This window comes from Falco rusticolus, chromosome 5 (assembly GCF_015220075.1).
Source record: "Falco rusticolus isolate bFalRus1 chromosome 5, bFalRus1.pri, whole genome shotgun sequence".
In the NCBI taxonomy this organism is placed as follows: Eukaryota; Metazoa; Chordata; class Aves; order Falconiformes; family Falconidae; genus Falco; species Falco rusticolus.
The window spans coordinates 57,239,397-57,267,352 of NC_051191.1; the positions used below are offsets into that span (position 1 = coordinate 57,239,397).

General features: G+C 43.4%; 2 protein-coding genes across 4 annotated transcripts; one reads left to right on the plus strand and one right to left on the minus strand.

Moving 5' to 3' along the window:
- Positions 1-33: 33 nt before the first annotated feature.
- On the plus strand, positions 34-20,604 carry DDX17 (DEAD-box helicase 17). 3 transcript variants are annotated; one of them, XM_037389876.1, is made up of 14 exons: positions 62-390; positions 1,639-1,759; positions 4,549-4,699; positions 6,721-6,820; positions 6,962-7,095; positions 7,823-7,888; positions 8,174-8,315; positions 10,417-10,577; positions 10,666-10,838; positions 11,148-11,258; positions 11,729-11,790; positions 12,186-12,245; positions 16,461-16,700; positions 17,377-20,604. In XM_037389876.1, exons 4-14 carry the CDS (start codon positions 6,769-6,771, stop codon positions 17,898-17,900), a joined length of 1,725 nt encoding a protein of 574 aa, XP_037245773.1. In that variant the 5' UTR covers positions 62-390; positions 1,639-1,759; positions 4,549-4,699; positions 6,721-6,768; the 3' UTR covers positions 17,901-20,604. The 3 variants fall into 3 exon arrangements, with proteins under 3 accessions (XP_037245771.1, XP_037245773.1, XP_037245772.1); XM_037389874.1 differs by lacking the exon at positions 1,639-1,759 and having other exon boundaries at positions 34-390; XM_037389875.1 differs by lacking the exons at positions 62-390; positions 1,639-1,759 and adding an exon at positions 448-506.
- Positions 19,675-27,592, minus strand: KDELR3 (KDEL endoplasmic reticulum protein retention receptor 3). The gene is made up of 5 exons (XM_037389879.1): positions 27,033-27,592; positions 25,959-26,059; positions 25,254-25,412; positions 24,674-24,926; positions 19,675-21,452 (listed from the first exon to the last, which is right to left on the minus strand). Exons 1-5 carry the CDS (start codon positions 27,121-27,123, stop codon positions 21,412-21,414), a joined length of 645 nt encoding a protein of 214 aa, XP_037245776.1. The 5' UTR covers positions 27,124-27,592; the 3' UTR covers positions 19,675-21,411.
- Positions 27,593-27,956: the final 364 nt, after the last annotated feature.

Sequence of the window (27,956 nt, forward strand, 5' to 3'; positions counted from 1 at the left end):
GCCGCAGTTTGCGCAGTGCCGGGCGCCCGTAACGTAACTGAAGCGGGTTGGGGCGGCGGCAGCCATTTTGTGCCGGGAGCCCGGAGGAAGAAGACGCTGGTGTCTCCACACTTCACGGGCCCTGGAGCCGACCGAGAGCCCCGCCGTTCCCTCCGCCGACGTCCAGCGGGTCTCTGACCCACTGACCACCTCTTCTCCTTTTGTATCCCACCAAAGAAGCGAGGTGGCGCAAAGCGATTCCTCCGAGACACAGCCGCCCCTGGCTGGACCGTCTCCCCGTACCCCCAGTCCCTCGCCGTCCCCACGGCCGGCGTTCCGCTGCCTTTCTCCCACCCCTCCGGGTGCGATGAGGGGCTTCGGGGACCGGGGCCGCGATCGAGACCGCGGCGGGTAAGGGGGGGGGGGCGAGCCGGGCCGGGCGGGGGCAATGGCGGGTAGGGCGGCGCGGCGCGGTCGCACGGCATGGAGGCTGTGGATGGAGCCGTCTGCCCCGCGTTGGGGGCCTGGTAGGAGGGAGTCGGGGGGGCGAGGGGGCGCTTTCAGTCTGCGGTATTGGGGGAGCTTTTCCCCAAAAATTTCTAGTATTGGGGGGGGGGGGGGAGCTGGGGACTTTATTAGTGTAGTTCTGGCAGCAAGGCAGGGTGGTGGGTTGAAGTTTTTTTATTCAGCTTTTCTGTTGGTCTGTAACCGTGTGTGCCTTGCTTGCAGTTTTAAGGCCTGCATTTTTCTCCCCCCATCCCCCCAATTTGTTTTCTGCCAGCCCTGTACTTCCGCCTCCCCCGGCCCCCCCGCAAGACAGAAAGGCCTTGGTGGCCCTGGCAGGGCCGGTTGGACTGTCTGCCCTTCTGGTTGTCATTGCTCCTGCTGGACTTACCAGAAATGTGGCAGTTCGTGAAAGATCTTTCTCAGTTGCGCGCCCAGGCTTATTGTGAGAGGAAATGAGACTGAAAACTGCTGCCATGCAGGAGACTTGAGTACGCGGCAGGGTGAGCTCGGTAAACACGGCCCTGGACCACGCTTAACGAACGTGACCAAGCTTATGGAGCAGTCAGACAGGAGTTGTCTGTGTGGCACTGCAGAGGCCCAGTGCTTGATACTCTTGAATCTGCTATTTAAAGGAAGCTTGGCTTGGAAAAGGCTTTTGCAGATTTTTTTTTTTTTTTCCTTATGAGGACGGCAGCAATAAATACAGTGCCATTACAATGCAAAACTACTTGGAGACGAGGATTTTAAGGGTTAAAAGTAGTAAGGTGTTCATTCCAGGCCTTTTTAAAGAGAAAGTTAGAATTCGTTTAGGAAAGCAGCATTTTCTGCCCTTTAGATCACAAGTAGTTAGGCCTCCATTATCAAGAATTAACAATAAATACATCATGTGGGTTCTGTTATTCTTAATATGGCAGACTAGGTCTCAGTTAATGTCTCTCTTTTTGTTTGTGGTGGTTTGTTTTTTGTTGTTTTCCCCCTTCCTTTCCTTTTTGTTTTCCTTCCCTACCGGGAGATTCGGTATTATTTTCATAATATGTTGCAATACGTTTTAACATTTAGTTTCTCGTTGTCTGTGGAGAGAGATAGTTGCATCCTTGTTTTATCTTACACCCACATTTTACACTCTGAAAGATACTTTCATTTTTTTCATAGAAAGAAGTGTTCTGGTGTTTTTCCACTGTGAGATTTCCAGCTCAGTTTAACACAAGGACATTGGAGTAAATGCTTTGGCAAGTCAGAGATGGTTCAGACCCCAGCTGTTTCTGGAGTTTGAGTGAGTTTGAGTATGCAGGTTTATATACAGTTACTTAAAAGAACACTAGCCAAAGCATTGTCACAACACTTGGCATGCCTTAAAATTTGTGTAATCTTATTTTGTGTAAAGACTTTGATTACAGGCAGATGATTCTCTTTTGCATCAGGGTTTTTGCATAAGTAAAAGGAATGCCTACCTGCTTCTTTGTGAAGTTTTTGGACGTTTGCATGGAAAACGTTTTTTTGGCATATTATCCTGGAAGCTTTAATGCATTGGGATTCAGTTTGTTATATATGTCTATTTAAAGTGTGAAAATATTTGTACCCATTAACCACCATCATACTTCATGAACTCTATAAAATTTTGGGCCACTCAGCATGCTGGTTAAGCACCATTTGGAAGTATAACCTTCTCAGTGCTGGTTCTTTCATGGGCTAACTAAATACAGGCTTTCAGGATTTCCTTCTGCCAGGACCTAGTTGTAGGTGACTTCTTAGAATGGAAAGTTGTACTGTTTTGCTCTGGAATGTAACACCAGTAATATTACAGAAGAATATTTTGAGTCAGCCTGAATTGACTCTGAAAGAGAACTGTTGGCAAATCAGTGGAATGATCTTAGATTTAAATCACTTTAACTGAAGTTGGAATCTTGTTTTACTTCTAATTGGAATGTACAGTGTCAGTTACTGCCTGTGTAGTGGATAAACTTCAGCAGAGGCAGCGCTGAGGAACTGCTGCAGGGCTCTCTTCTTTCAGGTCACCATACAGACATGTTGTCTGTAGGAACAGAGAACTGAAACTATGTGATTTCTATGTAGAATACATCAGTTCTTCCGTCTGAGTAGCTGTGGAGCAAATCCCTGCAGTACCCAGCGGTTTCAGTGTCCAGTCTTGCAATTGCTTCTTCCATATGTTTCCTTTCATAAGGAGACCCACTGATACTTTGAAACTCCAGTTGACTTCAGTGAGGTTATGGGTTTTGTTAGAACTACTTGGATACAGAAATAGTTGTCATTTTGACCTCAGGTTAGTATCATAAGTAGTAAACATCTTCAGTAAAGGTGAATGTCCTTGTGAATGAAAATTTAAACTATTTTTTTTTTACTTTATCCTGAAAGAAAATGTCATGGTTAAATGAATTTTTGAACTTGTGTTACACAGTCTTTTCATATGACAAAATCTGCTGATTATTGCAGGCCTCTAGGGATCTGATAGACATACTGATGAGAAGATAAGGGATATTTATAGGAGAGGGAAGAGACTTAATGAAACAGTTGCAACAAAGCAAAGGTTTTCAAACTTACTTAGCAGGTTTTAAGATAAATTATATCTGCCATGCTTAGCTTTTCCAACAATGTAACCCTTTCTTCTTGTTAACATGTTGATTTGAGTTCTGGTTTTTTTTGGTGTCTAAATCACTGTAATTTGTAGTTTCCACTGGGAAGCAATTTAAAGAAAAAAATGTAGTTAATGTCTGAACAGATAGTCTTGCAGTAATTCAAAAATTTATTTCAGAACTATATTTTTTAGCACCCGCTCCCACCCCCCTTCCCCAAGTTACTGTTAGAAGATTGTTTTGAGATTTTTGTTGCTTTTGGTTTGTTTCATTAAGTTTTTTATTTACTAGTGGACTGCCAGGGTAAGGTGCAGACATTTTTAGATTTGCCATCTAAACAAAAGTTTTGTTTTAAATGGGCATTTCTGATGAAATGATGTTTTGCAGGAAGCTGTAGCTTTATTAATCAAAATCTGAATTAGGACAAAATTTGGTCTGATAGCATTTGGTAAAGCATCTTCTGCTGTGTTTGTATGAATCTAATGAAAGCGCTATACTTATTTTGTGAATTTTAAAATACAGAATTTATAATATTTACAGTAAATAATAATTTTACGCCACTCGGTTTTCAGTTTTCTTACAGATTATTGCCAGAAGCTCATGCTTCGTCTAATGCGTTAACAAGTCATTACAGTTGGCTCTTAACCTTCTGAAGTGTATTTAATTAGCTGGATGAAGAAAACTAGGAGAGAGAAAAAGAGCAGTAACTTCTGAGTTCTGCTAGTTAGGAAATCTTTAGTAAACATTAGCTTCTTACCCTCTTGAGTCTTCATCAATAATATTTAAAAGAGGATATGGTTTTTCCCAGGTACTTTTTTGAGTATTTTTCCTGTTAGACTCTTGTTTTAAAAGATTTTTTAATTTTTATTTTTTAAATTTCATTGCTTTGGTTCCAGAATTACAGATGGATTTGCAGGCTTGGCTGGACTTGTTTACTTTCTGTTCTTCACTGTTTTGGCTTTCAGTTGAGGCATGCTCATTGATAAGAAAGAAGACATAGAGGGGAGGACTGAAGTAGCTATTTTTGTGTAAAATTAATCTTGAGAGAGATAAAAGGAACTTGCAATTACAGATTTTTCTCATACCTTTTCCATGTTTTAAGTGTACTGTCAGTTTCAAGAAAAGGTAAGTGCTGTAGCTGTACCCACAGTGTAGTCCCGAGGGAGGGAACCCTGGGGTAGAAACCTAGAGAGACAGGAGTTTTAAGGCAGTGACTTACAAAATGGCTGTACTGGAAGGAAACTTTAAGATGATTTTGGGTTTAGAACTGACTTTAAAGCAGGTTTATGTTATTTCAAGAAGACGTATGCCATCATAGTGTTTGGAGGGGGGTGACTTTTGCTAGAACGTTGTGCTCATGTCAGTTTGGGGAAAAGAGAGTGGAAAATGCTTAAGAAACCTGTGAATTCCAGAGTAATTTAATACTCCTGGTTTTGTTTGCTTATTTTATAACGGACATCGACATTCACAGGTTTGGAGCAAGTCGTGGAGGTCCTCTTCCCCCAAAGAAATTTGGTAATCCAGGGGAACGTTTACGTAAGAAAAAATGGGATTTAAATGAACTGCCCAAGTTTGAGAAGAATTTTTACGTGGAACATCCGGAAGTGGCCAGGCTTACTCCAGTAAGTTTTCAGATTCTGTCCCATTTTGCCTACAACAGAAAATGTCATAAGTGGAAAAACTTGTCCTAGGAAGTCTGGGACAGTGTGTAATAGAACTGCTTTTTCATTGAGCTTGTTTGGTACCTGTGTACTGTGCAGGATGCTGGCTCTAGTTGGCTTCACTATTTAACGTTAGCAAAGGTGATGCTTCTCAGCTGTTTTTATACGAGGTATTTGGCCATTTGTAATTCATCATCATAATGCTTGTCTGTTCTAGCTATTCAAGAGGGTAGATAAGACTTAGAAAACTTGAAAGTTGCACTCCTGGGGAGGCCCTGAAAGAACTTAAAATAATGAACTGAGAGTGGCAGAAATGCATGAGAAAAGTTTGAAAGTAGCATTTTATCTTAATAATAATTCAAGCTGAAAGAGGCTATGGGATACCTCTAGTCTAATCCTCTGCTCAGAGCGGGGCTAACTACAGAACTAGAGCAGGTTACTTAGCACCTTGTCCTGTTAAATGTGAATATCCCCAGGGATGGGTAGAGTTTATATCCTCTCTGGGTGGCTGTCCCAGAGTTTAATGCTTCTCATGGTATTTTTCCCCCCTAATAATTATATTTGCAACATCTTCTCTGTAGAGACCCATTGGGGTAGTTGAAAGTAGCAGTTAAATTCCCCTGTTTAGTCCTCTCTTTCCCAAGCTGGACAAATTAGCCCTTCCAGTCTTTCTTCATATAGACTGCACTCCACCCTCTTGCTTGCCCCCCATAATTGGATATGCCCTTCTTACATGGGGGCGGGGGTCAAAACCAGATGCAGTACTTTGTGTTTACTCTGTACATATAGTAATCGCCCCTTCCTACACAGCTTGTCTAGAGTCTTCTTTTCACTATTTAATGTCTTTTTATATTTAGAAACTAAGAGATTTCATTCTTTACACAAGGAAACAAGCAAAATGTTCTTATCCAGTTACATAGATTTAGAGATCATTGTGAAATATTAATGAGATATTTATATGGCATGAAGGAACTGAAGGAGGCATTGGCTTTTTAAAGACAGAACAACTTGGAACTACTGCACCACAGTTAGCATTAGCTGCTCTAGTTGTCTTTGTCTTAGCCAACTAAAAGGATTTTCATGTTTTTCCCAGAAGCTGTTTTCTTTTTTTACCTTTTCATTCAAGCTGAAGAGATTCTCACAAATAGTAAATTTATTGCTTTGGATAAAGTATATGTTTTGGTATCGTGTGTATCTTTCTATTGATTTTTTAAATTTTTTTTTTAATGAGCATTAGAATAAGGTCATGAATTGTGGAACCACATTGTGAAGTGCAGCTGGACTTAAAAGATAACCTAAAAAAAGATAAAATACTATTTCTAATCCTAAAATTATGCTTATGTGGATATATGTTTCAGAAATATATTAAGAAGTTCCATTATTAAAAAAACTTGGGAAGTCTTAGGGTATCGTTAGGACGTTGCCTGGGCTTCTTCCGTGCAGAACGGAAGTGCTGGTTCCAAAAAGATTCCAAGCAACGTTTGTGAGTTGCAAGTTGTCCAGCAGGAGCTCTGTAGTTAACTGCCTCTGGAACGTATTAATTGGAGGAGAGGGACAGGCCCGCCTTCTCCTTGTTTGTACTATATTAGGGCCTACTTACTTGTTTCATTCTTAGCATATTTCTTATCTGATTATCTGTTTCTAATCACTTTTGAAGCTGTTGGTCATTTCTGACCTCTGGAAAAAAGAGTATCATTCTTAAAAATACTATATTAATACACTTCTCATTAAAAAGAGAAGGTTGGAAGAAAAGAGAGTCCTTCTAGGCTACATAGAGAGCCCATACCTCTGAATATTGGAGAAGCTATGTGATAGCTCAATCTTAAAAGAAAATCTTTGGAAAAGGTGTCCTTTTTAGATCTCTGTTTCAATTCACTTCTCTGAGCTTTAGCCAGAGTTAATAGTGAGAAAAAAGCACTTTTAAGTTCTTGTCCCTGCTGATGTTCAGCATTTGTCCTTGCTTTTATTCCCCACATAAATAGTATGAAGTTGAAGAATTGCGAAGAAAGAAAGAGATAACAATTAGAGGGATGGAGGGCTGCCCCAAGCCTGTGTTTGCCTTCCACCAGTGTAGCTTTCCGCGTAAGTACTTTGCTATTCTTTAAGATAATGAGGATTACTCAAAAACAAATGCTGTTTAGGCCTGTTCTGTTTTCTAAAGGGTCTTCTAAAGCCTGTCATCATTTAAGATTTTTTTTCTTTTTTGTACAAATTAAATTTTAGAGTATGTAATGGATGCCTTGATGGACCAGAACTTCACAGAACCCACTCCAATTCAGTGCCAAGGCTTTCCGCTAGCCCTCAGTGGTCGTGATATGGTGGGCATTGCGCAGACTGGCTCTGGAAAGACACTAGCAGTATGTGTTCTTCCCTGTTACTTAGTTTTCCTAGCTGCTTTGCAGAAGTTACCCTTGGCTACTTGTTAGTAGGTTTTGGGCTTGTCCGTACTACAAGCATAAAGTGCAATGATTACATGTTTTTAAAGCTTGCTTTATTGCCTTACAGGCAAGTAAATTTCAATTCAACTAGCCTATCATTTAAAGGCAGTTGTTTTGTGTGTGTCTTTATTTTTGGATGCTTAGTCACTTCTCTTTGGTTTATGCTTACATTACAGTTTAAAAAACTATGTGCATTTTAGCATATTTTATTAACTGTGCAAGTTAAAATAAAAAATGGTTGAGTCTTCAAGGTACACATTAATTTTATCTGCAGTGGTTAAAAAGTAATTTTATGAAAAGTACTGGTTAGGGCCAAGATTGCTCAGTTCTACTAACTTAGATGTTTAAATGAGCCTTTCTGTCAGAGTTGCTGAGCAACTATATTTTGTGCTCATGTCAAAGCCGATACGGTTGGTCAGCAGCTCTGAAAATCTTCTGTTCTCTTGGATAAGTGCAAATATCTGTATTTGCAGAATCCTGATTTTTATATAGCCGCAGTTTCTTGCTGTCTCTCGCATCAGGTTTTGGCTTCTTGAAGGAATGTTAGGCTAAAGGGGCTCTTGCCATGAGCCAGTTGTCATGGCAGGAGGTCATTGGCGGTGGATATTGAGGTCCCATGTCTTGACTTAAAGTTCTTCTGTTTTAGTACTTGTTGCCTGCAATTGTTCACATCAACCACCAGCCATATTTGGAGAGAGGAGACGGCCCAATTGTAAGTGCTTGTTGATTCTCTTCCTTTTTTTGTGTGTGGCATGGCATTGTTAATGAGATGTGTACTGTATTCAATTGGTTTATCAGAATAGTAAGTAAAGAAATGTTTACTGTCACAATGTGAACATCCCACTCAGTTGAAATTCTGTGCAATTGCTGACATCGTTTAAAGATTTGTAAGTGTTTTAGCTAATAAAGAGCAGATGGTCCAGCTTTGCTTACGGGTATCTATGCGGAGCATGGGTATGTATGCAGCTTGGCTATCCTGAATCAATTCCTTTTGCAGTGTCTGGTTCTAGCACCTACTAGAGAGTTGGCCCAGCAAGTGCAGCAGGTGGCTGATGATTATGGGAAGTGTTCAAGACTGAAGAGTACCTGCATATATGGAGGAGCACCCAAAGGTCCCCAAATCAGAGATCTAGAAAGAGGTAATTTTAAAACAGGTGTTTGTAGTTTCTGGAGGAGGTCGTATTGTAAAATCTCTGTAAAAATAACATGATCTTTTTAAAACCTGTTTGGAAGGGGGTGTGCATGAATGACTGGCTGTCTGTTTCTCCAGTTACAATGATGGTTCATGAGGTAGTTCTCTTCTTTGTTGTATAGTGACATATTTGGATATTAGACTTCCTTTCTATTTTCTCTTTGAACTTCCCACTTGTGAATATCATCAGGACCTAGGAAGGGGAAAAGGGAACTTACTGGAAAGAGAACACATTATTTTGAGGAAATGTAGTAGCAGCAAACTTAAGGAATGATTTTTCTTAAGCCAGATTGCTAGTTTTCTGCCTAGGCTTGTATAATCAAACTTAATTTTTGAATGCACAGAAGCTTCTTTACACAGTGCATTTTGGGGTATTTTTTATTGTTCTTAAGCACTAAGCTCTCTTTCTTTTAACATACTCCATAATGTTCTGTAACTGCCTTTCTGTAAATAGTAAGGGGCTGAGGTTGAGGATGATGCAGAACCATGGTTCTACAGCAACCGCTGTAACACAGTAGTATTCAAGTGACCTAACCTTCATTTCAGGGGCTAGTTACATGTAATTTCAAATGTAGGAATGTGCTGATGGCTTTCATCTTCACTACATTAAAAAATTGTAATGGAATTACGTGTAAAGATGTAAAAAGTACTGTCAGGGTAAGCTTATATATACAGATCTATTCAAGAAATGAGAACATTTTACTTACCACTGCAGTTCTCAAGAGTCATTATTGAAAACTGCAGTAATGGTATAAAGGCATGCATGGTAGAAGACTGCAGCGTAGCTGTGTTCAAGAAAATGGTAGTGCATTCCAATTCAAAAGTAGCATCTTCAATGGAAGAGTCAGAGTTTACATGAAGAGACCTTGGGAGTATCAGCGTGGTGGGTTTTTGCACACCTTTCTTGGGTGCTGTAAAATAGGTATTTTGCTTATGAAGAAAACCCTTGAGGATGTGGGGAGGTCCAGTGCTTTCAGTCCTTTCAGGTGTTACTGTCTTTGGATGATTGCTTAGTATTTTCTGCAGCAAAGACTGTTGAACAGATAGAAAAAGAATTTTTTTCCCTCAGTTGTGATACTTGGGGTATTTAGTAAATTAATTTTGGAGGAGTACATCATTGACAACAGAGACTGTAGTTTATTCAGTCTCCCTGGCAGACAAATGGCTCTGTTAGAAATTGAATTCTTGCATGAGCTTTATAGAAACTAGAAGTTTGCCCAGCTTTCTCGGCTCTGGGGAGGCAAAAAAACAGACAAAAAAAGATCTGGGTTGCCACAGAATACTCTGCATCTGTAAGTGTAGTATCAAGAAAGTTGTTGGGGTTTTGCTTTTTTTTTCACCCTGCTGCTTGCCTAAACTTACCTATTCACTGGACATTATGGTGACACAGAAGGACTCGCCTGTAAGAAGATCTGGGAATTGATGGAAACCAGTTCCTCCTTTTAAGGAATGTATAAATTGCCATACCTGATACTAGTTTATGAATATTTGAATTCCATTTGTATGCTAACAATACGGGCAGGATGGTTGTCTGTCACTGTTGGTGCATAATTACTCAGTATTAAAGCCTGTGCTTTGGCTTTATATATTCTAAAAAAAAAAGGTAGAAGTGGAAGTAATTTGACCTGTATAGCCAGAGAAGCACTTCATGTTTGATTAGTGGGGAGTTTGGCTGGAGTTCACTCTCTAGATTTCTAGAGAGCTCTCTAGACTGCATAATTCTGGATGAAGGTGGGTCAGGCTTGAGTAGAAGCTTATTTTATTGCTGATTTTTGGACAGCCCTTCACTGGTGTTTTCTGACAATAAGCTTTTAGCTTCTATACTGCATTTATTATTCTAATGGCACTGTAGCAGTAATTTCAGAATGGGAAAAAATACTAAAAGAAACTAGGGCTTCTACTGAAATGACTCAATCTTGGGTACGAATGAGGGTGGTGCTTTTTTTTTTTTAAACAATTTTGCTCTGGAAGGTGATTCATTCTGACTAAAAATACCAATTGACATTCAAATGCAGAGCCTTACTCTTTTCCCTTATTCTGTTTTGAAGGTGTTGAGATCTGCATTGCTACACCAGGTCGCTTGATTGACTTCCTTGAGGCAGGAAAGACCAACCTTCGTCGGTGTACATACCTGGTGCTAGATGAAGCGGACAGGATGTTGGACATGGGATTTGAACCCCAAATTCGTAAAATTGTTGACCAGATAAGGGTGCGTGAACCTTGTAAAAGGACAGCCTCCTTTGGTTTTCCATTTGAAGTCCAGTACCTTAAATAAATCCGTTTTCCCATTTTCTTAGCCTGATAGACAGACTCTGATGTGGAGTGCCACCTGGCCAAAAGAAGTGCGCCAGCTTGCTGAGGATTTCTTGCAGGACTATGTTCAGATCAACGTGGGAAACTTGGAGCTGAGTGCCAACCACAATATCCTGCAGATAGTGGATGTGTGCATGGAAAGCGAGAAAGACCATAAGTAAGCTGGTTTACCTACCATTTCACTTTATTTAGGTTGTACTTAAAAATCCAGATTGCTTTGTAAGCCAACTGTGAATTCCAAATAGTGAAATTACTTGTATTATTTGAGTGTTACAAAGCCAGTCCTGTCATTAACAAATCTGTTGGGTATATTCTAACCATACCTTTATACAACAGACCTAAATTCTGTGTGAGACTGACTTATTTATGTGGATGCCTATTGTATATGCTTTCAATGTAAGCTGAGAGTGTGCTCCTATATTCTTGTATATGGAGATACACATATTAGCTCTCATGTCTATTTTAGACTGATACAACTGATGGAAGAAATTATGGCAGAGAAAGAAAACAAGACTATCATCTTTGTGGAGACAAAGAGGCGATGTGATGATCTCACTCGAAGGATGCGCAGAGATGGGTGATTAGTTTCCCCCTCCCTCCCCTTGTTTCTAATGGGAAACAGAAATTGTAATCAAAAGCAGTAAGGTTTAAATGTTCATGATGCTGTTGTTGGGAACAACTTGTCCATTCTTTTCTTGGCTGAATTCAGTCTTAGTTTCCCAGAACATTCCAGTCCATCAAAGAAAGCATTAGTGCAAGATGGTATATTTAAGTTGTGCTTCTTTTAGTGTATCAGAATTCCAATACGCTGATTGGAACTGTATCAATGTAGCGAATGTGATTTGGTTGAGATGGTTGTTTATCGAGGTAGTGCATTTAACATGCAAGAAACAAACCAGTAGACATGCTGGGTAGATCCAGGCCAGAGGGAATAAAATACTTCATGTCTTTCATTTTTTGCTTTTTTACCAAAATGCCAATAAAGCTTCCTGTTGCTTTTAATGTATGTACTTTCTGTCTATACTAATGTGCATCTCTATTTGGCAGTTGGCCAGCTATGTGTATCCATGGAGACAAGAGTCAGCCGGAAAGAGATTGGGTGCTTAATGGTGAGTCCATCACACAGAGGAGAATAACTCAGGCTGCTGTACGTAATTCACAGAGACATACTTTTCTCTGGTGGTGTGTGTGTTTTGGTTTGGTGTTTTTTTTTGTCTCTACCCAATAGATAAGTTTCAAAAGAACTTCCTTTGCCTTTGTACTGTTAATTGCAGTACTTGTATTTGCAACTTTTAAAATTCTTTTTGTGAAAAATGCAGTGGGAAAATTGCTTAACCCAGAGCGCTGGATTTTGAAAAATAGCACATTATATGCTGACTTACTGGGGTTTCTGAAATTGACCCATCTGACCTAGATTCTCAAAAATGAGCACTTACTGTAAATCAAATTCAGGTAACTTTATCTTTTTGAAAAATCTTACTTCATAGCATGCTTTGTTTTACAGAGTTTCGTTCTGGAAAGGCTCCTATCCTCATTGCTACCGACGTTGCATCTCGTGGGCTAGGTTTGTACACATAGACCACTCTTGCCTACTGCTGCATATTTTTCTTCTTTGGACTGAAATATGTTTTCTTTTAAAAAAAAAATTCAAAGCGTGATTTTCCCCCACATGTGAAATACGTTTTTTTAACATTAATCTTTTTTTTTTCTTTCATATTCAAAGTCTCTTCCTGCTCCTAATGAACAGGCTTTGGTCTGCAGCAAGGCCTAGGCATGACCAATCGATCGCCAAGAGGGAGAAGAGACGTCCAATTATGCAACCCAACCCTTCCACCACACTCACTTCTTCCCCAAACCCAGCTTTTGTTGCTGGGTGATAGGGATGGATTGCTCTCAGTTCAGAGCGTGTCAGATAAAGTTCAAGTAGGAAGCTGTGGGAGAGCATTTCAACAGCAAATAGCTAATATTCTCCCCATATGACACACCACAGATTTGAACATACCAACCCCAGTGTACACGCATGTTTACCCCACAGATGTATTCGCATCTGAGAAAGCACTGCTCCAGATCTTTGGTCTTGACATGTAACCTTCCCTCCTCTGTGTTCCTTCTAGGCAGGACCACTGAGATTACATATGGCCTTTACCATCATGTTACCCAAACGTGTAATTGAAACAAAATCACACAGCTCTGTTCTAGTGGTATGGAAATGATCTGTCTGGATGCATCAGTTGCGCCCCCTGTTTTAATGCGCATATTTGTATTGTGAAACACTGTGCTAAGCACAGTCCTTCTATATCTGCCCACCCTAGAAGAGGAAGATGGCTTCTGAGGTGCTCGGAGGTTAATAACAGACACTGAATACTCCGCTTTCCCCGAGTTTGATAGAAGATAAACTACTTGGGGGTCAGTGTCTCATTGTAGTAAATTTTAGACAAAATTCCTGCAAATCAGTGCAGATAAGCCTAGAGAAATCTCTAGTTTGTTAAAAATCTCGGTTATCTGAGCTCTTTTGTTTTTTTTCATGTGCTGAAAGGGTGGCTGTGCTGTGCATCATATGGTCACTTTAATACAGGCAGACCATTACTAGACTTGGCAGCCTTTGTTCACACAACCTTCACCCCTCCTTCCCCTCCCCCCTCAAAAAATGTCCAACACTTCCTCGGAGAGGTGATTATATGGACTTCAGTCTCTGCCCTCTAGGGTCATGTCTGGACCTGTGCAGTTAGAACTTGGGCCTGTTGGGAGAAGGGACTGAGGCCTGAAACCAGTTTGTATGAAAGAGAGCTGCTTTCTCTAGCAGCATTTTTTAAACAGGCTTGCTATGTGCTGGTAGCTTCTTTGTGCATCTTGCCTAGACATTTAAAACAGCCTCACCCCCCTCAAAAAAACACTCCCCTCAAAACTACTTAATTGGATAACACTTCAGAAAAGTCTCCCCACTTCCCATCATCCACTTCACCTGAGCTAAGGGGGAAAGGTACCAGAGTCTGTTTCTTGTTACTGAACAACATCTCTGCTTGTTTTGGGGCCCTGAGTTTGCTGCTTCTTAAAATAAGTCACTTAACTGGCAAACTTCTGGACGACTTCCTCCAAGATCCTGGAAAGTGAAGGCTTCTACCTAAATAACATAAAACAGGGGCGCGCGCCTTTTGGCTGAGTCACCAGGGCTTTCCCTCTTCCTAATGGAACATTGGTTTCAAAAAAGCTTCTTCCAGGTAAGTTCTGAGTCCCGTAATGACTTCTTTGTGATAATTCCCTGGAGTGAGGTCCTCTCTCTGCACTGATATATATATTATTTTTTTTTACCTTTTTTTTTTTTTTGTTCAGTATTAAACTAAAAACATTGAATTTGTTTTGTTTTGTTTTCTTTAACAGAAGCTTTGATATCAGCTGCAGATCATTCTCAGTGCAGGGGTGGGGGCACATCTACATTGATGGTCTGAACAGCTCTCTAGACTAGCATGTTTGCTAGTTTATATCTCTCCTGATTAATAATTGGAGACTGTGCCATAGAGTATTCTGATGGTCTGACAAAGGGAATGTTTCCCAGGTAGCTGTCAAAAATGATTTACAGTTTCAAATCTTGATCCTGCTACATTATCTTCTAAAAGCGCAGGAAGATTGGGAGTGTGCGCAAACACTTGGAGCATGCTAGACTGGAGAAGCAGAGTCTTGTACTTGCTCTGGTCTCTTCTTCAGCGAGCTGTGTGCTCTACCAGGACCACTTTCTAGTCTGGAAAACACCCTTGCATTTTCCTCTTCCTGCCTTCCCATTCTTCCCCCTCTTCCCCAGTCAAATCAGTTCCATCTGCATTGGTAGCCACAATTCCCTGTGCTTTCTGCCAGGAAAGCACGTCCTTATATCCTCTGTGATAATTCAAGTTACTTTGCTACTGATGGATTTGCAAAACGGGACTGACTGAACATCACGTAGCCTGCAGCTTGTCAGACTAGTTACACCCTGGCTGTGAAGATGCAATCTGTCATACGTACTCGTTTCTTTACTTCACTTTCCCTTTTTAAAAAAACCTGTTGCATCAAGGACCCTAGCTGGAGACTCGCGCAGCCCCCTGTGAAACCTGCCTTCTCACTCCCTTTTTTTGGTGTGATTCAGGACTTTGGAGTCAGCAAAGACTGAGGAGCCCCCCCTTTGCTGTAATAAGAAACAGACATAAAGTCCCCCTCTTGTCACTACAACCCTCTTGTTTTTATTTTTCCTGCAACCCCTCTGAAATTGATGCAGTCTGGGCAATAGATGCAGTCTGACCCTTTGGATGTAATTTTTGTATCTTCATTTTTTTGACAATTGCCCCCAAGAACCCCAAATAGGGGACAAAAAGCGTTGGAGGACCTGAAACTTTTACCTGAACCCAGGTTCTCCGGCGCTTCACAACCAAATGGGGCTACAGAGAAGCATCTAAGCCAGTTCACAGAGCGAGCGTGTGTGGGGACTTCTCGCTGCCACGGACCCTTGATGCATGCTCCCCGCGCTCCAGTGGTCCCGTGTCAGAGGGCGGAGTTTTCGAAAGGAGGCCGCCAAAAATAAAAGGCAAAGAGACGGGATCGGCTGCAGCGGTTTCCCACAGGAGGAGGGAGTGTGCATCGGTCTGGTAACAAACAGAGAATGTTTCTCTCTTTAAAACAACAAAACAAAAAAAAGGAAAGGAAATCACAAAAATCTGTGTTTTATCTTGGATATTTTCATAATATTCTTCTTAAAATGCAGATTTTAAATTATTTTTTTTTATGAGCTGTTAGGGCACTTACTGTAATACCATGCTTTTTAAAAATACTGTATACTGTAGCAAATAGGTGCTTTCGGTACTTGAGCTGCTTTTACTAAGTGTTACACTAACAGTTCCTTTGTTTCTGTCCAGTAAGTTTACAAAGTCTGTCTTCCCATAAGGCACGCAGTTCTGATCTCCTAAATTTGAGTAATATTTTGTGTACAAAGCAACTTTGATAATTTCATTTCCTGCTTCCATCTGACACTGAAAGTAGGGAATTGCTAATGGAATTCAGGATTGCCCAAATTACAAAAGCTTGCCAGAACTGGATGGAACAGCATGGTGAAATGTTAGTGCAATGCGTTCTGGTGATAACTACAAAGCTGAGTTAAGATACTGTAGGTCTGAATAATTTTTAATGAGTTGGCTGAATAATACTAATGTAATTGGAGTGCCTTAAGCCTTAGGCTAGGGAAGGTAGTTCACTGTATTTTATTAGGACTGTAAAAGTAAATATTTTTAAGATTGCCTTTTATTTCATGTTACGGAGTGGAAGGTAAGTGATCTTATTACTGTTATTATTTGTTAGACTTCTCCCAACAGAGTAAAAGCTTTACCGCGGCAGTTCTGCTCTTCTTCCACCTCAGTTTGCTCTGTCTGACTTTGCAGATTGTTAGTTGGTTTTTTTAAAAAAAGGAGTACAAAATTCAATTAGCTTATTCACAAGCATTGGTGTCTTTGACACAGGAAGACAGAGGAATGCATTCCGGGGAGGATGAATTTGAGTGCAGGGCAAAACTGCTTTCAAATTACCCCTGTTTTTCAGGACACTGATCTTTGTTCCTGATGATCTTAAATTTGAGTCTTCTACTCTTTTGGGATGAGTCTGTCTTGTATTTATTCTGTGCAATTACTAACTTTGTATTTTTTTTTCTTATTACTGTCACCTGCATTCGTGCTCCCCACCTTTCGTTGGCACGTCCTCTCTTCTTCTCCCCTTTCCTCAACCCTACCCCTTCACTGTGCTTCGCACCTGGGCACTTCACAAGACGTGGAAGATGTTAAATTTGTGATAAACTACGACTATCCGAACAGCTCTGAAGATTATGTGCACCGTATTGGTCGTACCGCACGTAGTACCAACAAAGGTACTGCCTACACCTTCTTCACACCAGGAAACCTGAAACAAGCCAGGGAGCTTATCAAAGTGTTGGAAGAAGCCAATCAAGCCATCAATCCAAAACTGATGCAGCTTGTGGACCACAGAGGAGGAGGAGGTGGTGGTGGAGGTAAAGGCACATGGGAAAAGGGCTACAGGAGGAATAGGTTCCCCATTTTGAGGGAGGGAAGGTTAAAAGAGGGCAGGGAGGTAGTAGGTGCAAGTTTAAGGTAATGAACAGATTAGTAATAAAGCTGGTTTGTATCCGAGGTCTCAATACGTTACTTAATTTATCTCTGTCCAGCAGAGAGGTAGTCCGCTTTTACCTTGGCTGTAGATTATTTTTTTTTCTCCTGATAAGGTCCTTGGAGCTAATTTTGGTTGAATTAATTCCTTGCAGCTCCTACCTAAGCATGGGCAGCCGGATGTGTGTGCATGCACGTGCAAAATTGAAATCAGTGAAGGGATACACTGATGTTATCTTCAGGGACTGAGACTTTTTCCTTTTGTTCCCTGAAGGACTAATAAGTTTCCTTATATTTGCAAGTTAGTCCTGAATTTCTTCTATTTCTTTGTCTCCAAGCTCATGTGTTAAGAACGCTTTTTGAACTTTGTATTTACACCTTGAACGAAATGAAGAGGTGTATATGCACAGCTGTGCAGGGAAGTTCTAGACAGTCAAAAGAACTTGCTGCTTGTGGGCAAGATTTTGGATGTAGAAGGGGGAGAAAGGGTGGCATAATTGTACCAGAGTTCATTGTTTAAGACTTGTTCACGGTACTAAATCTTAATATATCCATCGCCAGGAGGTCGTTCTCGTTACCGAACGAGCAGTTCAGTAAACAACCCTAACCTGATGTACCAGGAGGAGTGTGACAGGAGGCTCCGGGGAGTGAAAGAGGGCCGGAGAGACTCAGGTGGCTTCAGAGACCGTGAGCGTGGTGACAGTTATGCCAACGGAGCCAACAAGACCTATGGCAGTGCCTACGGGAGCCCAAATTCTGCTTTTGGGGCAGCACAGAGCCAGTATGGTTACACTCAAGGGAGCTATGGAGCAGCTGCCTATGGCACGAGTGGCTATGGCACTGCAGAGTACAGTGCTAGTGGCTATGGTGCCAGCACCACAGCTGCCACCGCTGGGAGAACCTCACAGAGCACTACCCAACAGCAGTATGCAGGGATGGTGGGGCGCTCAGGCCAGCAGCCACAGCCGCTCATGTCACAACAGTTTCCGCAGCCCCCTGCCACTAATGTGATGGGCTATATGGGACAGACTGCCACCTACCAGTATCCACCCCCTCCCCCACCCCCTCCCCCTTCCCGCAAATGAGACCACTCACCCGCTGGTGACCAGTGTAGACCTCTTGCATTTAAAGGAACCTTTTCTTTCTCTTCTTTCCCATTGTGATGTCTCTCTCATGCAGGTTAGACTTAGAATTCACCTTTCAAATCCCTCGAGCCCATCAAAAATGGCCCCCAGTCCACATTACTGACCTTGTCCTTTTTTGTCTTTTTTTTTTTTTTTTTTTTAAGAGATATATATAGTTGACTGGAAAACTTATTATTTTTTGTCTTGCATGTTGAGGAAATTGGAAATTTTATTTTCTCTAAAAGAAATGGGTATAAGGCAGATAGGTCCCAGCTCGATCATCTTGGTGTCTAAGGTTTGTGTGAAAACTTGCTTTTGAGGGGAGGAAGTTTCTATTCTGTAACATGTTAACTTAATTTCAGAAAGTATCAAGAGAGGTAGAAAACTTCGGGGAGCCAAAAAGCACTTCATTAAAAATTATAAATGCAAGGGAGCAATGCTCACTACTCCTAATCTTAATTTTCTTTTTTAAAATAGCTCACTATTATTGCTTGTAAACTGCTGTAGGTGACTTCCTATAGGAAAACTCTGCTCATTTGTCTGAGCTGGGTGGTGTTCGGAGTAATGCCCCAGGTGTACATTGTTGGTGTTTTCTGCAGCTCTGGAAGCAGCGGGCCCCATCTTCTGGTACCTGTAGCAGCCTGCAGTAGGGAAGTTGGGATTAAACCCCCAAGTGTCAGAGACCAAACTTGTCTTGGATTCAATACCTGAAAACCAGGTAGTTGCTGCAGGTACCACTGCTATAATGTTTAGCCAAATAAGTTCTTTCCCTATAGTTGCTAAATTGCAGCATCACAAGTATGTGGAGCCTGGTTATCCTTAAACTAGTTTTTGATCTCACACTCCTGTTTCTGAGTTTATTAAGAGAAGTCTTAGTTTGAGAGCCCAGAAACTAAACAGAACTGAGATAATGGAACAGTATGTCTTGTTTTTCCTTTACAATCAAACTCCCTTTTGCCATGGGGAATATTCTGAATGCCACTATGCTGAATAAAATGTGACAGAGTTTTTCACACTTAAATTTAAGAGGTTTGAACAGGGTGGGCTGGGGGGGAAGACATGGGAGGAAGGGAGGAGGAGGAGGAGGAGATTGCCTGGGATCTCCTTTTCATGAGGTAAGCGGTGAGCTGGTTAGTGCATCTTGATTCTGAAGCTTTTTTTCTTTTGTACTTTGCTCTGATTATTGCTTTTCCTGGCTTTTGAGTGCATTTCCCTGCTCCATTGGTCCCTTTGAGCTGAGCTCTCGCAGGTAGGTAGCATTTTAGAAAATGTTAGAGAAGAGTGAAATTTTAGTAAATACGTAAATAAAACTTGTTTATTTTACAGGCTAAGGTGGGTGTGAGGGGTTTTCCCCTTTAGTAAAGCATGTTGTTGACTTGTTATTCCTAAAACCAGACGGTTCAGAGACAGTAGATGATAACAGGAGTTGGCTGCTCTTGATCTGGTAATATGGCAAAAGAATGGATACATCTCCTGCTTTGTGAGGCATAATCTTTGCATTATGAGAGCGCAGAGGTTTGGGTTGGTTTGATATTTTCTGTTGGTGTTCTTGCATATGGATGAACAAGGCAGCCCACTCCTTTTGTAGCAGAGTGGAACTTCTTATAGCCCAGGAAAAAAAGAGCTTGCTTATACAGAAATTATGTCTTTTTTTTAATAAAATTTCTTCCCAGAGTAAAATTTTGGGGGATGAATGAGCTTTTTGTTTGTGGTTGGTTTTTTTTGGTGTGTTTTGTTTTTTTTTTCTTTTTTCTTTTGTGCAGTACACAGGTAGGTTGCTGACCCAGAGGGAAAAAGGAGAGATCTTCCAGAACCTTGGTTCCCTCATCCCATCTAATCCCAGTGCTTGGGCAGGAAATTCTTTGTTTGTGTTAAGTGAAGGTCAGAAACATTTAGTTTATCCAGGCACTGACTGATTCTTCTGGCCTCCCTCACAAGCAAATGTAGAGCTTTTTTTTTATTATTATTACTATTTTAATTTGTGAGTTCGATGCAGAAATGTGGTTTAAGGGGGTGTAGGAGTAAGGTATCTCACTGAGTGGTTTTAAAAAGGGTCTCTGGACCGTCAAAGCTGCCTTATAGTCTGCTATAGCTTTCACTTCTTTTTGGGGAGACTTGTGCACATGTAAATGTCTATGCCAAGTCTTGCAGTGCTTTACTGCCATTGAGGTCAGCTGAAGTCCAGGGTCTCAGTTCAGAGTGTTAACCAGACTGTTGAATGCATAAATGCACCGTGGCATGTGCTGCCCCGTCCCACCTGGTGCTCGCTGCTCTGTTCCATATACCAGCTGGAGGGCCCTTGTTGATAAAGCATCAGCATCTAGTATTGTTTGCGTTGTTTTCAATTTGTAAAAGTTTGTGGGAGTGTCAGATGAGTTGGGTGTCTCCTCCCCTCGCACTTCCTGAAGCAATTTACTGTTTGGACTTCTGAACAATGAAAGGGTTAGTGGCTTTGTGTGGGATCAGCATCTTGTTTCACGCATCTGCTGGTCTCTGAACACATTCCTGTTGTATTAATGAAGACTTGAATTGAGAGATTCATGGATCTGTGGTGTTCAGACACAGGATACTAAGAGCTATGTTACTATTCTTAGTTTGTAAATTGTCCTTTTGATACCATCTTGTTTTCTTTTGTAGGTATAAATAAAAACACTGTTGTCAATAAGTTGTGAAGTTTGTCTTTATTTTTGGAGTGTAAAGCTATCTTTGCCCCTGTTCTTCCCAGTTATTAAAAAAAAAAAAAACAAACAAATTCAAGGAGTTGTAAACATTCATTGGCAACCCACTGAATTTTAATAGAAATGGTCCCAGTTTGTAGAATACAAAGAACTGCCACTGAAAGTGAGTAGGGAGGATGTTTGAATACTTGTGGACTTGGAAGATTCATGTCATTCAAAGGCAACATATTTTTACTGAATGTTATGGGGCCTGCACAGAGTGAGGGTCAGACAAAGTTAACTTTCAGGAGGGTGTTAGTTCATACAGCATTAAAATAACAGTTTGTAGAATCTGCTGTGTCACATGTGATGTGGTCACATGTGAAATGGGTCCATGGCCTTTGCATATGTTATCGGACTTAATGGTGCTATGTTCCCTTTACCTTAGGCACTCGTTCAAGGACTGAAGGACCAAAGGTAGTGACAGTTTCTGTTATACTTGTGCTGCCTCAGGGTCAAGGTAGAGGATTGTTTTGGAGGTAGCTGCTGGGAAAAGCTGGGAGAGAATAATTTGCCCTACTTCAGCGTCGGCCAGCACTACTAACTAGCACCAAATTCAAGTAAGAAGAATTTTTTTTAAAAAAAAAAGCTAAGTCTCATGTGGATGAAAAGCGTATCTGCTTTCCAGGCCTTGTTTTTCCGGCACTGGAGTGAAACTCGGCTGAGCCATCCGTTAGTCAAAAAGGGCCAGGAAAGGAAAACTGGTATCAAGAGCTTCATCTTCAGAATTTCCAATGTTCTCTGTTGAAATGTCTTCAAACAGGCATGGGAAGACTTAGCTTCTTTCCTTTTAGGACTGTGCAAAGAGAAAGAGAAGGTAATGAAAGAATTCTGGGCAATTCAGCCGTTGCATTGTTTCAACAGTATTGTTAATTTTTTGTTTAACTTGCTATTTAGAGTGCTTAGCTAGTGGGTTGCCAGGTTTGCAAACAGCAAGAGGTGATGGCTATCAAATAGACTTTCTTGGGCATCTTCCACGTGCTAATGTAGGCTAGCAGGAATAGAGCTGTGCCATCTTCAGGGAACAACTGCTTGTCCTCAGTTACGACTGTATGCTAACAGCTCCAGAGAATCCCATTCGTTATGGAAGGAGCATCTAGGAGAATTTAGTGAGAAGGGTAACATAAAGGAATCCTGAGACCAGGAGAATTTGTGATCCTTGATGGGAGACATCCATTACAGAATTGCTTCTTAGCAGGGAAAATCCACAATGAATTTATTCTCCTTTATGCTAAAGGGAAAGGATTCTTTCCTCTTCCGTGGTTATTCTTTCTCACGTGTGGGCCCTCTTAATTTCCCTGCTTTTTCTTGATGATGTACTGTGGAGTCTGCTGTTCTATCCCCAGTGCTTTCCCCCTTTTAATAGAGAACATGGCCTGAATAAATGGTCTGTGGGCCAGTCTCGCCTGAGCCTGCCCCATCTTACCCGACCTGGAAGCTGGGATGTGTGGCCTTGTGGGAACACCAGGGGCCCATAGGCTTAGATGAGGTGGATGGAGAAGTGCTGCCCTGGCCATATGGTGGTCAGCAGCACGGAGTCCAGCTGTTGACGTAGTACTGGGGGTGGGTACTGGGGCCAGTACTGCTCATCATCTTTGGTGCCAGCGGGAAGGGCAAGTACTCCCTGAGGGATTTCCTAATGCACAACAGAGGGGAGTGGCTGATGCACCAGACGGGGTTAGAGGGACCATGCCAGCCTGGAGAAACAGACTGGTGGGGACCTTATGAAAGTCAAAGGGAAACGCTGTGTCCTGCCCCTGGGGTGGAATAACCCCATGCACCGGTATGTGCTGGGAGCTGCCCAGCTGGAAAGTGCCTCGATAGAAAAGGTCCTGGGTGTGCTGGTCTACACCAAGTTGAACACAAGCCACCAATGTGTCCTTTTGGCAAAGAATGCGAGCAGTCTCCAGAGCTGTAGCACCAGCAGGTCAGGGGAGGTGGGTCCTTCCTCTCTGCTCAGCCTTGGTGAGGCCACAGCTGAAGCAATGGGTCCAGCTCTGGGCTCCCAGTAGAAGAGGTGGGAACATAATGGAGCAAGTCCAGAAAGACCATGACGATTAAGGGACTAGAGCATCTGCTGTAAGAGTGCAGGCTGAGAGCCGAGACGGCTCAGCCTGGAGAAGGCTGAGGGCGATCCTGCCAGTGGGTAAAATGCCTGATGGGAGGAGTAAAGGAGACAGACCCAGACTGTTTAGTGGAGCCCAGTGATGGGAAGTTCCACTTAAAAAAAGTTTCTTACAGTGAGGATGGTTGGACAGTGGCACAGGTTGCCCTGAGAGGCTGTGGTGCGTCTGTCCCGGAGATACACAAAACCTGACTGGACAGGACCTTGAACAACCTGCTCTAGGCAGCCCTGCTGTGAGCAGGGGGTGGATTACAGGATCCCCCAAATTGCTTCCAACCTTAGACATTCTGAAATGCAAGCTTTTGGGAGCCGAGAGCTTCCTCAGAGTATCTTTCAGGTCCTGGTGTTACACAGAAAGGAGTTAATCTAGTTTTGAAAACAAGATAAAGAGAATTTGCGTTCTATAAAAATCCCTTTGCAATGCTTTGGTATAGACTCTGAAGTCTTTTAAAATACATTTCTTTATGTAACGCATCTTTGCTTTTTTTGCAGCATTGCTGCCCTTTTGTTCAAGCTCTTCAGTGTTAGAAATGTTTGGAAAAGATGGTGGGGTTTTTTTGTGAGAGTGTAAGAGAGATGCAACCTGCTATAATACTGCTGGTTTTCATAAATGACTGCAAAGCATTTGCATATCTTCAGACACCTTTTCTTTCCCGTGATTCAGAACGTTTGTGTAAAAAAAAAAAACCAAAAAACCCAACAAAAAGCAATTCTCTTCCTACTGTGATGTCCCTGGGACAAATGTTTTTTTTTCTTCTGTCTCCTGTATCATCTAAATTTTGCAGCTCTGTCACTAGTGATGTGAGACTGAAAGCCAGCAGTTGGGTTTTTTCCCCCTTTTGTTCCACCATCCGCAACTACAAAGGGTACGGATTTCTCACAAAATACAGAAGGACACATGAATTGAGTGAAGCTAAAATGGGGATTAGTTTAAAAAAAAAAGGAATTGATGTGGAGCACCTTGATGGCAGTTTTACAAAGTACTTTTCTGGCTACAGAAATGTTTTAATGACAGAAGGAAGTTGTAACCTGCCAAGGCCAGCCACCTGCTTAGTGCTCCTGTCACCTCTCTATCAGCAGGTATATTGCATGAAGCTACCGAAGATTTATCCCTTGAAACGTCAAATGTAGGCCGTCACTGCTGCTTTTGGCAGACTAGTTTGGGAATTTGAAAAAGGAAGAAAATATTTGTTCACTCAGCTGGATTTCGTCAAATTCCATCCTCCTCAACAGAAAAGTGTTTTAAAGCATACTTCAGCCTCAGCATACCATAGCATGTTCTACCAGATTCTATGCCCTTGATGCACTTGTTAGCTCTGGTATGCAGCCATTTACCAAAGCACAGCACTGAAGTGGAAGGGGCCTCTGATTTTGGGAAACAGAAAGGGATGTCTTGTCTGCAGATGCCCATCTTCCTACAGAATCAGTTCTTGAGAACGTTACATCTTTTCCATCAAAAGAAAAAAGCAGACTTAATAATCTCTGTATCTCTGCAGTTGCTTTCTCAGGTACATTGTCTGCCTACAGCTATGCGCCCCCCCCCCCCCCCCCCCCCCCTTAAAGTTTCTTTGCATGATTCATAATCTTTCAAAGCGTATGTAGAAATGAGTATACCTCAGTTGTTAACTTCCCAAGGTGGGGTTAAACCAGGCTTAGCTCTGGTTTAATTTCTACTTTGTTTCACACAAATGTCTAGATCCTTGTGAGCAGAGATGCCCAACTGCATTCAACAGATACGTTTTTTAAACTGGATTTTAGGTAGACAATATGCATCACAAATACAGCAAAGAATAAAGTCATGTAAGGATTAACGCATGGCAAGCTGTAGCTCCACTGTACGTTACAAGAGTGCCGAACAAACATTTCAGATTTATACCAACTCATTTACCTACCTTTGGTAACGTAGAGATAGAAGAAGTCACAGTAGAAGATGGTTTGTACCACCCCGGAAACTACAGCGATCTGATCATAGAAATTCTCCGTGTAGTAGCGCCAGACCCAGTTGGCAATGTAGAGAGCACGGTAGAGGCCCAGGAAGAAAAGGTAGTGCGTCGTGATGGTCTCTGCTTCCCCTGTCTTGCTGATCATGAAGAGCTGAGGAAGGATAGCCACGGCCTCCAGGTAGATGGAGAAGGTCCAGAGTATCTGTGAGTGCAAAATGAAGGCAGTGAAGGGTCTTGGTGCTGGGTAATACACGTTAAGACCCAAAGCTTTTCATTTGGCAGAGCACTGATGTACGAGCAGCATGAGTAGCGCTGCTGGAGTTGGGGAAAATGAGCCTGCTGTGCCGCGACTGAGAGGAGACAGCACTGCGCTGCTCTATGGATGGTCCAGTCTTCAAGGCCTGCCAACTTTGCCTTTCCTGTCTGCTTCTGCTGTTAAACATCTCAGCTATTCAACACGCTGCTCACTTTGCTGCCTGCTGTCAGGCTGCTGCTTCCCCTCCCCTTTCCTGCCTCAGGTTTTCCTTACCTCCAAGGGTGTGAAGCTGTGGTTCTCCAGAAATGACAAGCCTGTGACAGGGACCAGCAGGAACTCGAGGCGAAAGGAGTCATTCTCGCTGTCAAACGTTTTCCGGAATTTCACATAGATCATGTACACGGTGATGTAGGCACACATCAAAAAAATCACCTGGGGGAGGGAAGGGAGACACCAAGACCTTACCTGCAATTGCACCTCCTGTGCTTGAAGAGGGGGTGGCTTTGCCAAAGTCAAGTTCTGTTAACCCAGTTCTGGTGGAGCTGTGCCAGAGCAAGACAGTGGTGAATACTTTTTCTGTGCTGGCTTGTGAGTTGACTTCTGCTGAGGATACTCCTGTGGTCAACTAAAGATTGCCCCACCATGAGGATCACACCTGTTCGAGCCCTCTAGGGCTCGGTGTGAAGAGGTTGGCTTGGTTGTGGCTCTCTGTTCATGTTCCTGCTGTGCAAGGATACCCAGGCTTGATTCATGGTGTCTCATTCTGGTTGTGGTGGTACTAAATGTGGTGGACTCAGCTTGCTCACTGATTGTGGTGAGGAGGATTTTTGGCCAGCGGAAGGCCAGTGACACCAAAGGAAGCATCTTTATCCATCTTTGCTGGCTGAAAAACTGACTTAGCCACCACGTACCCTCACCTCCCCAGGAAACCAGGGCGCGCTGAGAGGAACCTCTGCTTCTGCACTGCCCTCTCCTTACCTTCATTACAGTGTTATAGACAGAGATGAAGGTTGTGAACAGGTCCAGATAGCGGGTTGTGAAGACAAGGGCAAAAAGAATCTGACTCTTCCCAGAGATACCTGCATGGCAGGGAGAAGAAAGGAAGGTAAAGCAGATGAGGGGAAGGACCCTTAGGATGGTGGTTTCCCATTATGCCTTCTTTGGAAACGGCCGTAGTTACGCATGTTGCTTTGTGAGCCAGGTCTGATGTGTTGGTGCTGTGGTAGCTCTAGACCTACCCCAGGACTGGCTGGAGTCTCCCAAGTAACAGGGCAGTTCCTGCAGACACCCCTGAGCCCTGCCTCAGGTCACAGGGACCGGCTCTTGGTGGGCATGTTCACTGCTTTGGCCAATTCAGCCCCTACTATCATCAAAATGCTTTTCCCTCGCTGGGCCCCTTCACCTGCCCACCTTGCCAGGGCTTGTGTGATGTGACATCTGCTGCACAAGGGAAGAGCTGCGGGATTGGGGACCAGCCCAGGGATGCTGATGGAGCTTAGTCACCGCTGGCAGGGAGGTGCAGTCAGACCCACCGTTTTCTCTACCTGTGACAACACGGGCTGCAGCCCAGCTCCAAAGTCTCTCAGGGAGGAAAGCATGAACTCCGAGCAAAACCCTCCTGCAGGAAGCTGCTGCCCTGTTTTCCTTGCCTGGGGTCGGGGCAGCCTCTGGTACCTGCCCATTCACTGGCAGGACCTCCAGCCTAAAGCAGCTTTCTCTCCAGGCTGTTGGGTTTGGTGCCACCACAACTTCTTGTGCTCATTCTCCACCTCCCTCTGGCCTTGCTGCCCTCTCCGCCTCATCATCCCAAGACCAACACCTGCCTGAGGCCATGTGCCTTGCCACATCACATCCTTCCAACACAGCCCTCTTCTCCAGGCAGGGAGACCTCCTGGAGGAGGAGGATGACTTCTCTCAAAGAGCCCATGGGGGAGGGCTGCCAGCTTCTGTGGGCTATCGCTAGCCTTTTTGGAACCCACTTCGCTTGCATCCCTTGCTAAGTCACCCTCCCAGAAGTGTCCCCCTCCTTCCCCGGGGCGTGGGAGCACTCACCAGAGCAGGACTTGGACTTCAGGATCTTCATCAGGAGGATGATGATGGCCAGCAAGTGGGAGACATCCCCCAGGATGCGGAAGATGTTCATGGTGCCAGAGGGGCTCCTCTGGAGCAAAGGGAGCAGGGCGCTCTTCCTGCGGGCAGGGCGGGCAAAGGCAAAGTTTTTCCCCCTCCAAGCCTCGCCTGAGCAAACGTGCTCTTCAGGCTTAACCGCCCTTCCTGCCCGAGCACGGAGCCTCTCTTCTGGCAAAGGAAAGTTGAGGCTCGCTCTGCCCTGGCTGCGAGCGCCTGTCCCCTGCCAGATCGGGCTGCGTGTCTCCCTTGCTTACTTCTCCCCCAAGGTAGACGTTCTCTCTCCCCTGGCCAGGCCCTTCCTCTCCCTGCCCCAGGCAGAAAGTTGGGGTTGGTGGCCCGGGAGCCCCGGGCTGAGCCTGCTGAGCAGCCCGCAGCCAGCCGGGGTGACGGTGACGTGGCTCCTGGCTGCCCGGGGAGGGGAGAGAGGAGGAGGCGGAGGCGGGAATAACTGCGCTGGTTTTCCCTTTTTCTTTTTTTTTCCCTTCCTCTTTTTTCCTTCCCCAACTTGTCTCGAGTTACAGGCGGAAGTGTTGTTAAAGGGGGAAAGGCGAAAGGGAAAGGGATCCCCGGCCTCTGGCCGCGGGGATGCGCGCTGCTGCAGGGCGGCTTCCAGGGACATTCCCCGTGGATGCGCTACCTCTGCCCTGCTCCCAGCCGGCCGCCTCCCGCCCTCTGCCCTTCCCGGCCCCGGCCCACATCCAGCACCTCTCCCAGGCGCTCCGCCTTGCCTCCTGGAGCAAAGGAAGAAGCGAGGAGATCCGAGTTAGCGGGCCACTGTGGCTGGATGTCACACCCCGCGTCCACCGCGGGTCATACGCAGCCGTTCCCCGGCGTCCCCCCACCAGG

Bases quoted from the DNA above. Each gene is read 5' to 3' on its own strand.
- KDELR3 (XM_037389879.1), bottom strand. From the start codon at position 27,123: ATGAACATCTTCCGCATCCTGGGGGATGTCTCCCACTTGCTGGCCATC. The intron at 26,060-27,032 runs GTGAGTGCTCCC...CCTGCCATGCAG, and splicing joins GAAGTCCAAGTCCTGCTCTG to GTATCTCTGGGAAGAGTCAG. The intron at 24,927-25,253 runs GTAAGGAAAACC...TTGCACTCACAG, and splicing joins ACAGCTTCACACCCTTGGAG to ATACTCTGGACCTTCTCCAT.
- DDX17 (XM_037389874.1), top strand. From the start codon at position 347: ATGAGGGGCTTCGGGGACCGGGGCCGCGATCGAGACCGCGGCGG. The intron at 10,839-11,147 runs GTAAGCTGGTTT...TGTCTATTTTAG, and splicing joins GAAAGCGAGAAAGACCATAA to ACTGATACAACTGATGGAAG. The intron at 11,791-12,185 runs GTGAGTCCATCA...TTTGTTTTACAG, and splicing joins AAGAGATTGGGTGCTTAATG to AGTTTCGTTCTGGAAAGGCT.